Raw genomic sequence first — 13,675 nt, forward strand, 5'->3', positions numbered from 1 at the left:
GCAACTTCCTGGGTGCTATTAGGTGTTTAGTCGTGCCTGAACAATACAGATGCCCTGAGACCTTTACAAACTGTTTGACATTCAATGTAATGCTACGGAGTTAAAAGAAGCATTTTGACTCCTGATCCTTGTATATTAACAGGGGGCCATGAGGCGGCAGTCTGCTCATCCCCTGTGAAGCGAAGCTCGACAAACTATATGGTGTGTATGGTAACGTGCATGAGATAGAGTGTTTGCTGCTTGCCTGGCCACAGAGTGTGAGGAGCGTGTTTTTCATGTTGCCTTCCTTTCATTTATAGAAAACCTATATCATTCAGAACAGGGTATTGCTTGTGTGAGGATCCAGGATGAGTACACCTGGAGACAACATGGTTTTGTTTATTTACAGGTACGCATCCCTCATCTAGATTGAGTTGAACCTGACATACTATAGGAGAGGCTAATGTTTGAGTGTCCTTCCTTTTCAGATCTCCCTCCCTGCTGTTCCCATCCTTTCCTTCCCCCGTTTGACCATCCCACTCTCCTGTGCTTTTACAGCATTCAGGGTTGGGGCTGTCGAGAGTTGGACCCCTTTTGGCATCGATCCGCTCCCGAGGAATCTTCGAGTCAACAGAGTGGAGTCGAGAGCTGTAGTGTGTGAGTCACTGCAGTGTCAGTGTGCACCAGTCTGGACTCTGTAGCTGTGGTGCACTTCTTCACAAGCTCTTTTACTTCAATATTAAACTAGTTAAATCTTACTGTCAATTTTACATTCATTATCACTACGGGCCCTTCTCCCAAGTTAGTGCCCTTCCATTTCTGGGGCTTTGCAGAAGTTTTAAGATCGTCTTAGAGTTTCTCGTTGCTCAAATCAGTGTAATTTCTGATATTTATATGTTTCCATCGTCTTGACTACTTGAATTTGCTCGCAATAAAGTGTCACTCGTAGTTATTAAATGTCACTCATAATTCAGCGGATTTATGACAATGTCACACATAAGCCATCTGAAACCTTGGCAGCTATGTTAGATACTAACAGTTAAAGTGAGACTTCGCACTGACCACATACATTCATAAAGAAAGCTAGTTGATACAACAAGTATACTCAAAGTCATTGTGTCTGACTTTAATATGCCCATGTATTTAAATACAGCCATGCACATATGCTGTTTGGGTGCGCTCGCCCATTAAAGGCAACCCTATTAGCTTTGCCAACGCTTGTTAAGTAATCGCACCTTTCCCCAGCCTTAAACATTGAGAGCGAACAGCTCAGAGAACCGGAATATGCCAGTTCTGGGCTAAACAATGCGAAAGGGAAAGACAGAATACACAGAGCCAGCTTTCTCTATTCAATGAGATGTTGGCAGGGCTTCGCATTTGCCGAGCAGCGTGGACGGGGCTGGGGGATGCACACAGAGTGCAAAAACCATGCAGATTGTGACCGGATTAGGAACCCTGCGCTACACACAAGATGAAGGCGGCGAAGTACGACCTCTCAAGAGGTTTCAGCACTCGAGAACTCGTGCACATTTTGTGCCTCATACTGATGCAAACAGGTATGAGAACTGTACACTTGAAAACATGTGGGAATGGTTTGCTTGGTTGTTTTTAGCAAAGGCTTTGACCTCGGGGGTCTATCTGCGTAGTTTTCTGCCAATATTGAAGAGCTAGGCAGCAGGTGGAACCAATGCAGGACGCTTGGCTAGTGCATCAGTGCTTTTGAATTCGTGGATGAGGCTTGTAAATCAGCAGATATAGCCCTGTGATTCAGGTACAATTTACTAAGGGTTTTACTTTTGGCAATTCAGTATATGCAATTCCCATGTTGATGCTTTCATAAAGTTCTTAAAGCTTTTCTATACCGAAAGTCAAAATATTCACCATAAAAAACTATCAGTTCGACGAACTATGCACTGTTTCTTGTGCCAGCGAATACATGTTTTTAAACTGTATTGCTGCCAAACTACTTGAGGGAATACATTGTACTGTTTGTCCTGCATTGGTGCATGTTTATGACTAATATGCTAAGCAAGCCTAACAGGAAATCTCAAATGTGGTCCTTTTTATGTTGTATGATTTTTCTAAACTAAAATGTACAGTGTTCGGATTCACTGAACTCTTTTTTTTTTTTTAAATAAAAGTGCAATCAAATTAAGGGTCATATTTACTAACAGTTTGCACTGGGGTTGCATCAAAGAAGTGACACAAACCGGCGCAAGCTGTTGGTTTGGGATTTACTCTTCAGTGTGAAACGTTGCTGCCACTGAAGAGTAGTCCTATAGTAATAAAAAGTGACACTAGCCCACGTTATGCTATTTTGCATAAAGTGGGGAGTCCCATAGGTGGTGCAAGCTCTCTCTAAAATATATCTAATATCCAACTAAAAAGGGTAGACAGGCCTTTTCATGCAACATTACATGCATTCTGTGAAGTAGATAGGGTGACCAACTGGCATGGGTGCACATTCAGGACGTTGAGTGTAAAAATTCAGGACAAAGGGTCAAAATTCAGGCCAAAAATGCAGGACAAAAGGTAAGTTTTACAGACACATCAGAGGAGGTCGCACAATAGAATACAATTAAGCTCATCCATATCCATACATATTGAACCATGTGCAAACCTATCCATCATGTATTCTTCCATCCATCATTTCACTCATCCACCCTTCCATCCACCCTTTCACTCATCCAGCCATTATCCATCCATCCATCCATCCATCCTCTAGCCCCTTCTTTTTAACTTTTTTCACCAGCTTCTTTTCTTGAACTGGATTCTCATGTAGCAGCATGGGCGTTTTTGCACATTTCTTCTGTCTGACAGAATGCCCTGCCCTAGACGAAGACTGGGGGAGGCCCACCACATGCTTTGCAGCCCAGACTGCCCCATTGTCATTCTGTATGTCGCAATCAGCCGCATACAGAATGACAATGGGCGGGTGGGGCTGCTCTTGTTCTCAGAGGATGAGTGTGAGGCGGCCAAATCAGGGAGTTGAGGCTTCATGCAGGAAACAGTGCTATTCCCTGCAATGCCCAAAATTATGTACAAAAGGCATCCGTAAAAAGGATCCTCAACGGATAACGGACATGAGGTCCAAATTATGGAATGTCCGTGAAATTTACGGACGGTTGGTCACCCAAGAAGTACAGCACACATCCAATATGGGAAAGGTTTTAAACTACATTTAAGCATAGGATATTCATACTGGAAGGATACCCTTCCATTAATAAAAGCTAGGCTTGGCACCGCACGCACAAACCCTTCCTCTATGGTGCAAGGATGTGTGTGTGTGGTGCTGGTCGGGCTCGAAAAGCACCAGTGCTGGGCTAGAGAGAGAGAAACAGAAGGATATAGTAGTAGATATGGAGCTGTAGTGTTCTCTTTCTTTTCACATAATGCAGTGCAGCAGCTTTGGTTGTGGTAAATGTTAGTTAATCTACCACTACGGGCCGATTCCGATCCTGTATTTTTTTTCCCGTACGACTCGTATCCGTATTTTTTTACGTACGAATCGTACAAGTACCGTACAAACGGTGCAGTACGATTCGTACGGGAAAAATACATACGAATCGCCTCGGAAAAAGTCTACAAGACGTCCCCGGACAGTTTTACGTACCAGTAGTAAAACTGAAGTCCGAGCGCACAAGTCTGATCCGTACTGGCGTTCCGAATGCACAAGCGTATGGAAAACGTCCCGTACGGAGCGAACTGTGTACGACCCCTAGCCCGGGTACACTTGTGCCCGGGGTACGAGTCATACGGCCCCCCCCACCACAGCCCCATATGTACGTGCCGTACCCCCAGCCCAGCCCCGTATGTACGTGCCGTACCCCCACCCCAGCCCCGTATGTACGCACCGTACCCCCAGCACGTAGGCGCGTTCATACGGGGCTGGGGTGGGGGTACAGCGTGTACATACGGGGCTGGGGGTATGGCGCGTACATACGGGGCTGGGGTGGGGGTACGGCACATACATACGGGGCTGGGGGCACGGCGCGTACATACAGGGCTGGGGTGGGGGTATGGGGTGTACATACGCGGGTGGGGGGTACACCTGGGGTACGGTGCATACATACGCGGGTGGGGGTATGCCTGGGGTATGGTGCATACATACGCAGGTTGGGGGTACGCCTGGGGTACGGTGTGTACATACACGGGTGGGGTGTACACCTGGGGTACGGTGCATACATACACGGGTGGGGGGTACGCCTGGGGTACGGTCGTACATACGGGTGTGGGGAGTACGGTCCGTACATATACAATGTTGGGGTACGCACCGTACATGATGACACGTACGATGTGGGTGATGGCGTGTACGTTGCGTAGCGGGCCCCCTTTTCCTCGTGCATCGCAGCGTACTTAGCTTTTCCGGCACTTTTTGGCTCCCGTAAAAATATAGCCGTGCGGAGTGCTGTGGGTACGAATCGTACTTGCTGGTTCGTAAAACGCTGCCTGACTCCGTACAGACGTCGCGTACCCGCTGTCCAGGATCGGAATTGTATGTATTTTTTAGCTGTACGGTGTTTTTTACGATTCGTACGGAAATGGTATTTCTGTACGAATCGTACTTGCTGGTTTGTACGGTGGAATTCCCGGGTACGAGTCGTATGGAGAAAACGCTCCGTACGACCATTTGTACCCGGCTTTTACAGGATCGGAATCGGCACCTTAGTGTTTAAATTTTCCAATATAATTTGAATACAATGAAACTTGAAAAAAAACTAAAAAACAGTAAGGTAGCAATGGAATTACAAAAGACTGTTTTTTTCCTCCAAATTACAAACACTGCAGAGGCATTACCTTAGTATTCACCAAGATGCTCTTAAGCACCATGTCAATTTTGTAATATTGCTCTGTTTTGCACCGGATGGAATAGGGTGTAAATAGTAAATGAATGCATCATCAGTGTATATAATTCGGCACTAACGTTAAGGTGCCACTTAAGCTCTACTCAGATGACTTTATCATCAGAAACGACCTTGCATTGCTTAAGAACATGGGTGAATAACCTAAATAATTTCACCAGAATTAGGAGATTTGAGATGAGTTACGCAAAGTGGTATGCTAAGTGGAAGAAGAGGGTAATGGGCTGTGGCTGAGAATGGTGCATGAGTGCATGCTGAAGATGATGGAAAAATTAGGCGAAGCAAGCAGACCGAAGAGTACAAGGACAAAAGGGATAAGTGGAGAAGAGAGAATATGATAAGAATATGCAAAAAGTGGATAGGAGGTATGGTAGAAGTGGAAAAGGATTTACAAGATAATGAGACAGGAGATGAGGAAGATGTATGTATGGAAGAGAAAGGCAAGGGCTTGCCTGAGCGGGTAAGAACGCATAGGAAGTAGAGAGAAGTTGAATTAGAAAATACAATGAAAGCAGTTGAAGAGTTGGCAGAAGGGTAAACGAGGCAATAGGTGGGGGAGAGTAGATACAAGAATAGGGAATTGGAAGGAGCAGGATAAAAGATAATGAAGGGGATAGAAAAGATAAGAGATGGTGGTAGTGAGGAGGGGAGAAGATAAGATAATAGGGCTTTTGGAACATTGTTTTAGAAAGGACTGAATAGAGTGAGTAAAGAAGTTGTGAAGAAGAAATGAGAGAAGTCAAAATGGGTGATCACGGAAGAAGAGGGAGATGACAGGAGAATAGGCCAAAAGAGAAGCGATGGGTGAGCAGAGGACAGAATGTGTTGGCAGCAGGAAAAGGGTAACAGATGAGATAGATAATGTTGTGACAAAGGGTACATAGTCTTACAAGGAATAGAAGAGGTAAGAAGGAAAAAGATGCAAGTCTATCGGGCAGAAGGAGCTAGGAGAGAAGCGATAAAGGGCTGGGTTAGGTAGGCAAGGAGAATAGACGAACAATGGATAGTAAGAAATTATTTTGATATTGTTCATGAAAAACAAAGTTGAACTTTTACAGTTACAATGTTGCCACTTCATACTGTGCTTAATACGACACTGATGAAAAAATTATAAACTCCAGGCAGTTGCTCCAGCACTTAAAAGTGCATAAATCACAATATGCCAATCGGCCCACATTTTGAATGCATGAGGAGCACCTCAGGTATTATCATTCTTAGGTCTTACCTGTGACAGCAAATGCGCTGCATGCGCTCTCCTGTCCGAGAGTTATTGTTTACTATAATGAGCTAGCCGCTCGCCCATTCCTTAATATTCGTTGGCTTCAATGTTACTGTTTTTTTGTGCCTTCTAATTGGTCAGTGCGTGTTGGCTTCTCTTACTCATCTTTTGCCTGGAACATGGACAAAGTACTGATTGCTTGCTCTTCACTGCTGTCCTTCTGCTGATCACACTGTTATAGAGGTACTACTTTAATTTTTTTTCTTCCTTCCTGTCATCCTTGTTGAACCTCTTCTTACCATTGGTATCTATCGTTTACTATGACACACACTCCAAATAAGCCCTTTTCTTCTTTGAAATGGATGTTTATTGTGACAACAGATGTTACTATTCTTTTATTGTGACAAAGAATTTGATCTGCTTCCAAATATATTTAAACATAGGCGCAATTGCTTTCTTTATGTGATAAGATTTTTTGCCAAATTACATTGTTTTTTTCTTTTTCATTCATGGGGAGGTTACCACATTTGCTCAAAATCATAGGGATGTTGGGATAAGACCTAAAAAGCATTTGCAAAGCCAACAGGTTATGCCTTTGTCATTATTGCTCTGTCATTTGTTCACGCGTAATAATAATAATAATAAAAATATTTATAAAGCACGCAGGTACCCCAAATGGGGTGTCCCGGCGCTCATATAGACAGTACCCAAGGTAGAGGGGAGCGCATGTCTAGTCATTACGAGTAAAGAGCCAGGTCTTCAAGGCCTTTCTAAATTCCTGTTCGGACTGCATCATGCGTAGGTGGAAGGGAAGGTTATTCCAGCACTTGGTGGTCCCTCATTCAAATGTCCTGCCTCCCATTCTTGCCCTCGCAAAACTTTGAGTGGAGCGGTAGCGTTTGTGGTTGGACCTTAGGAGTCTGTCCTGTTGATATGGGCAAAGTCTATTCCTCAGGCAGTTGGGCCCTTTTCCTTGGTATGCGCGAAAGGCGAACATAAGGGCCTCAAATTCGATACGTTTGGCTATTGGCAGCCAGTGGAGTTGCCCGAGGTGGGGTGAGATGCATTGGCGGAGTGGGACCTTACAGACCAGTCTAGCTGCAGCGTTCTTAATACTCTGTAGTCAATGGGTCAGTCCCATCGGCAAGCCCATGTACAGACCATTAGCGTAGTAAAGGTGGGAGGTGACTAAAGCATGGACCACGGTTTTACGGGCTGACTCTGGCAAGATATCGATAAGTTTTTAGATGGTTTTAATTTTGCCGAAGCAGGCTGCCGATACCTGTTGAATGTGGGTGGTGAGGGACAGGTCTTTGACCCATCTGACTCCTAAGTTCTTGACAGAGTCCTTCGGAGTGGGAGCATCTCCCAATTCGGCTGGCTACCACAAATTCGTCGGAGGGGGGCTGGCTTGGTTGAAAAACAAGACCTCCGTCTTGTCAGCATTTAGCTTTAAGAAGTTGCGGTTCATCCAAGCTGAGATGTTTTTGAGACACTCCTTTAGCGGGTCAAAGGTGTAAGCTGACACTTTGCTGAAGGTGAACAGCAGCTGGGATTCTTTGTTCAGCGAGTGTTGGAGTGACGAGAGCAACGTTTGACGTCAGACGCAAGGTATGTGGCTGGCAACAACGTGAGCGGCGGCGGTGAGAAGTTCGGAGCTCCCGATACTTTAATTTCTTAATTCCCCAATCCTCCGATGTCCCGGCCCGACGCAGTCTCTTGATCTTTTCTCGCTCCGGGTCACGGGTGGCTGTGGCTCTCCCTGCTGACCCCCTGCCTGTGCACAGCCATGTCTCATTAGCAGTGAATAGCAGAGAGCTATGCACAGCGTGTGGTGAGTGCTGCAGTCTGAAGACCCTGAAGACTGAATCGGATGGCGGCGAGTGATGAACGCTGTATAGTGAGCAGCGTGTGCGTCGGCGGTCCAGGACCGGACCGAGGACGAAACTTCAGGAGTAAACTAGGTAGGAAACCGTGGCCTGCACCCCCTTTCTTCTAACAGCTGCAGGAGTGTGGGTTCTGTTACTCTGTTTTTCCGCCTTGTTTCAAACCAGGGAATCTTCAAGGCGTGGTACGTGTGAATATCAACAGCACCAGTTGCAGCATTGGAGGCCGGTGCTGCGGTATAACTCATTCTCGTGGAGGTGGCCGGCGTCAGGCCGGTGCGGCTTGTGAGCCAGTGTGACTGCCTAGTGCCCGTCTGCCTACCCGCCCTTTTCCACATCGCAGCTTTCTGCTCTCCCTTTTCTTCCTCTGGCGGTGGGCATTTGCCCAGAACCTGAATTGAGCCTTGTACTTCGCATTCCAATGGCTAGGTTGAGGTCGCGAGAGGTGGAAGCCGCGCCCGCGCCCAGAGTCTAGTTCTGGACCCTCTAAGTCTTCTCTCTCTAGTAGTCATCTGGAGCGGGGGGCCTTCAGACTTGCCCACTATTGTTGTGAGACTACTGGTGGTAGTGGCCATAGTTGGCTGAAACAGAAAGTCTCCCCTAGGAGGCATAGGAGGCGTATGGGATATAGGATCACCCTGGAGAGGCCTAGCAGTTTGGCAGGGTAGCACCCAGTGGAACCCGGACAACTGTATATGAAGATTGTCGAGGCCTTAACCGTCTCCCAAGATTCAATTAGAGACTCATTCAGATTCATGACCGCAAAAAAAATTGCGTTCAGGAAAATTGGTGTTTACAAGAGCGTGTAAAAAAACCAAAGCCAACCCTCTGAGGAATAAGTCAGTACTGATGAAATACTTTAAAAGGATTTAATGCTATTTCTACCCTTTTCTCAAAAAAAGAGATAAGTCAAAATAAGAAGGCAAATATAGAGCCCAAGACTAAAACTCTATTCCAAAAGGTAGAAGGAAAAGTGGAAACTATACCTCTGGCTACCGTTCCTTCTCCTGGAATTAGAATGACTGGGGCAAGAGATGCAGTAAGTCCTGAAATCAGAGTGGAAGGTGTTCCACATGAAATTTATACTATTCATTGTACTGAAAATAGCGTGTCTCTGACCATTATTGATTTATGTTCTGAGTCGAGAGTGGAAGGCCTTGTACTGGAGGATTTTACACTCCCGGACATAAATATTACTTTAAATCACTTCTCAAGGGTTCCACAATCACCTAAACCTCGTACCTTTAATATCGCATATCTTTCAAACTCTCAAGATCATCTTCCTGGTCCTTCTACTAAAATGCAACTCTTCAATAGTACGCCTAGTGGAGCGGATTCAATAAGCTCAAGAGCATCTATCACTCCTGATTTGCCTCTGGGTTCTGACCCTCCAAATAAGAAGCCTGATGATAAAATATTGATATCTGAATCCTTGTTTTGCCTAGAAAGAGTTTATCCTCTATTTCAGCTCTTATGGAAAGATCCGTAAACAATCCAGATTATATTTTGGATTCACTTTTGTCATTTACTAAATCAATAATTTCGGATCATATACAGCCTAACAGTAAAGTTTCCCTTCCTCTTTCTTATAAGCCTAACTCTTGTTTAGAGACCCCTCCTCTACTCCCTCAGGTACCTAATTTGAAACTGATGAAATCTACCCAAACGAGCTCTGGTTTTTATCCAAACTATCGCGACTTCGGTATTCAGGTGGGCATGCCTCTTGGTTCCTCAAAACATATAGATAAAGAAATTGTGGACTTATTTGATGAATCTCAGCTTTTTTCGCTACAGCAATTCTTTGATTCTGAGGCCTATGGTATTAGCCCACGGGTGTTAAGTGGTATCGATCAGTATATTCCCCCAGTTGCCCCACCCAGAAGTCCCTTGCAATCACCCGTAGACCCTACCTGGAGGATTACCTCATGGAATATCACTAGGCTGCGCTCTAAAATCCAAGACCCGGCCTGGTGTGAGGTTTTAGCAAGTGTCAGCATATTGGGCCTACAGGAAACATGGTGTTTAGACCCCATTCATATTAACGGTTTTAAGACGTTCAACACCTGTGTGGTTAAGGGACTAGGGGGTAGGCCCAAGGGCGGACACCGAACATATATTTCTAACACTCTGGTGACAGAAAGTAGAGCCTTCCGTGGGGGAACCGGTACTATCATATACTGGAACTCACTTTGAGTCCAGTCCACTCTATTGTCCTGGTGAATCTTTATAATAATTGGGGGAGCTGGGCATGGTAACTAGGAAATTAATTGGGGTATTAACTGACATCCGTCATGTGGGTACCAAATATTGTATGATAATTTTGATGGGGGATTTCAACTGTACATTGTGTAATCATGTTGATAGCAGAACATGTGGATTTGAGAACGATGCTGGGGGTGTAACACACACTTTTGTCACACTTTGACGGTCGACTTGTTTAATAAGCTCTTATTTTCTAACACTTTGGGCTTTGTAAATGATTTTGTAACTCCCCCTATACCTATGCCTAGTACTTTTAATGGCAGGGGGATAACATCTACCATTGATTTTATCCTAGTTTAATGTACATTCGCACAGAGGGAGCTTTCTTTTACCGTCGGGGACAATGCAATGAGCGACCACTTCCCGCTATGTCTTGAGGTTACGTTGCCTCCTCTTAGAAACGGGAAGGTAAAAAATAATTACCCAGTACAAGGCAACTTTGAATTGAGCAGTGCAAATGGCTACGCAACACGGTGGTCTAAAGTCGATCCTGACGAGTTGGTCATGAAATTAATTAAGAACTGCAAATTGGCTTTTGATAACTGTTTGTGAGACATCTTCTTTTGATAGCATTTTTCATTCTTTTGTTGCTATATGTAATGAGGTTAGGAGTCTACGAACTGCTAAATATCACAACAAGCGTGAAGAGCATGGGTGGTTTGACAAAAAGTGTACCCAAACCCACTCAAATTTGAAACATGAGTTGCATAGGCAACCTAGATCCCCCAATGGAGTTAGACGGGCCAGGGTGGAGTATAAGCAGGCCATCTTGGATAGGAAATGTATCCTTCGGCATCAAGCTTGGGAAACACTCCACACGGCGACCTTACAAAAAGATTGTGTGGGATTTTGGAGAGCAGTAAGAGCTCCCTTCTTACAAGAGGGATATGGCCCATCTATTGAGATCGCGATATCTGAGGATGTTTGGGTCAATCATTTCTCCAAGGTGTATAACGGGCAAGAAAATTTAGATTCTCAATCACCCGTAACTCCTCCAGCTCAGATTGATAAGATAGAGTTGCAGGTTACCCTGGATGAAGTGCTCAGAGCCCTTAGTCGTAGCCTAGGGGGCAAGGCCCCAGGTCCAGATGGAGTGCCTGTTGACCTATTTAAATCTAACATGTCACTTTGGGGCCCCATAATAACACAAGTTATAAATGCTAGTGTTAAGAAATTGATACCAAAAACCTGGGTAGAATCTATTATCATTCCAATTTTTAGGAAGGGGGACCGCCATGACCCGGGGTGTTATAGGCCGATCTCTTTACTTGATTCAATGATAAAAGTGGCAGGACGTGTGGTTCTGGAACGTCTGCAAGACTGGGCAGAAGACAAACAGGTAATTTCTGACTTACAGTATGGCTTTCAAGAAGGCCTAGGCACTTTAGAGCAAAGTTTCAATTTATCTATCTTTATCGGTAAATATACACATGCAAAAAAGGGCAGTTTGTACTTAGCGTTCGTGGACCTTACCGCAGCCTTCGATTCTGTACAGCATGGAAGATTGTGGGAGATTCTAGTAGATTTAGGGGTTGATTCAAATATCATAGCATTTTTGCAATGTTTGGACAGGGGAGCCTCTGCCAGTGTTCGCTATCGCCAGGGTGGGGAACATACCGGTTCATTCCCCATCAAGATAGGGATCAGACAGGGCTGTGTCCTGGACCCCTTCCTTTTTAATCTATATATAAACGGCCTTGGAAAAGTATTGCTTAATGAGGGTATAGACTTCCTGCAAATTGGAGGGCGACCTATTCCAACCCTCCTTTCTGCGGACGATGCGGTCCTAATGGTTTGCAAAGGGCCCTGGGTACTTTTAATGACTTTCTGAAGGACCTAGGTTTAAGCATTAATGTCTCTAAGACATTTATTATGAGATGTGGTACAGGGTTTCAGAGGGTGAGGGAAATTTTCCTGGATGGAAACAAGTTTAGCCTCTATCAGGAATTTTACCTACCTCGGCATCTTAGTAAATCAGAATGACACCTGGTCTCAGATGACAAACGCGAAAAGGGGGAAGCTGCTAAAACCTACCGGAGTCACGCCAGTCCTGCCATTGCTGCCACCGCCACCGCCAAGAGTCCAGGGCTGCTCTTACCGCGCCAGTAAGTTTCATCTCCCGCGTCGCCGCCCCGGGACTCCAACTCCCGGCAGCCTCAGCGGCGGCGCGCGGCTCTGACGCCAGGAGGCGCCTACAAATTGCCCAGAGGCCGGCGGAGCGGGGGGGAAGCTGCTAAAACCTACCGGAGTCACGCCAGTCCTGCCATTGCTGCCACCGCCAAGAGTCCAGGGCTGCTCTTACCGCGCCAGTAAGTTTCATCTCCCGCGTCGCCGCCCCGGGACTCCAACTCCCGGCAGCCTCAGCGGCGGCGCGCGGCTCTGATGCCAGGAGGCGCCTACAAATTGCCCAGAGGCCCGCTTCACGGGACGCGTGCAGGACGCGCCGGGCGAAGCCCGGGCAAAGGGCGGGCCGTCTGTGGCCGTCCGGGGCAGGAGGAGGCAGGGCAGGGCCACAGGACTATCGTTGTGGACAACTAACATAGAGAAACCTGGACCATGGCCTGTATTCAGTAACGTATTCAGTCATTATTCGTGTCTTACTGAGTGTTCTACAATTGTTGGACGTGTTCAATTAAGGGGGACTTCTGATCACCTGGTAACCGGCTAATTTATTGAGGAATCATTGATTAGTTAGTCGGTGTCTCTGCCACTCTTACTATGTCCAAACTGAGGTCCTCCAAAACGGTCACTACTAATGACTCAAGGACATTGGATAACTATCTTGTCAAAGTAGTTAGCAAAATTAACAATGACAGGAGATTATCATTAAGTAGGGTTATCCCAGAAACATCTCCAATAAGGCAGTGTTTATCTCCCTCACCTACGCCTTATAGTGCCCCGACCACATCTAATAACGAGAATTATCTAAACACGGATGTATTTGTGGTAGAGCAGGATTGTTGTTCCGAACCTATTCAAGCACAGGATCGGAGACACCAACACCAAGGTCCTCTCCAACTCAATCTCCTACTAGGAGAGCAGTGCGTGCCTGCAGGAAGGGGCCCGTTAAGAAAGTGGGGGGCTGGAAGCCTAAAAAAACTGGCCCAATAACCACCAATAGGGGTAATATTACTGAGCCCACTAATAGTATAGAGGGAACGAGCCTGCACTCAAGTCAAATTGATATTTTGGTTACAATGCTTGAGTCTAAATTGGAAGTATTGATTAGTCCCTTGGTGGCTAAGGTAGAATCAGTGCTTCTTAGGGTTACTAGATTAGAAGGCCTTGTAGAATCTTGTCTGACTCGGTCCACTGTTTCTTCGAGCACTCATCTAGATTCAACAGGCTCCATGGATAATCGCCTAGCGGGCTCAGCTACACACCCCATAGTCAGTAACAGGGTGGAGGGCATGGGGGCTATTGCTCAGGCTCCACTAACTGTAACTGTGCCGAATGCCCCATCCGCG

General features: G+C 45.9%; 1 protein-coding gene across 4 annotated transcripts in view; it reads left to right on the plus strand.

The window, feature by feature from the left end:
• The first annotated feature begins 1,335 nt into the window (after nucleotides 1–1,335).
• The window catches only part of HEPACAM (hepatic and glial cell adhesion molecule), a 1,886,975-nt gene continuing 1,874,635 nt past the window's right edge, over nucleotides 1,336–13,675 (plus strand). For 2 of the 4 annotated variants that reach the window (XM_085646093.1, XM_085646094.1), the window contains exon 1: nucleotides 1,336–1,535. In XM_085646093.1, the coding sequence (XP_085502219.1) occupies nucleotides 1,451–1,535 (85 nt within the window). In that variant the 5' untranslated portion in view covers nucleotides 1,336–1,450. The remainder of the gene's footprint in view (nucleotides 1,536–13,675) is intronic. The other 2 variants (XM_085646095.1, XM_085646096.1) reach the window with 2 other exon arrangements.

The sequence above is a fragment of the Triturus cristatus genome, chromosome 3_1, assembly GCF_964204655.1.
Source record: "Triturus cristatus chromosome 3_1, aTriCri1.1, whole genome shotgun sequence".
Taxonomy (NCBI): Eukaryota; Metazoa; Chordata; class Amphibia; order Caudata; family Salamandridae; genus Triturus; species Triturus cristatus.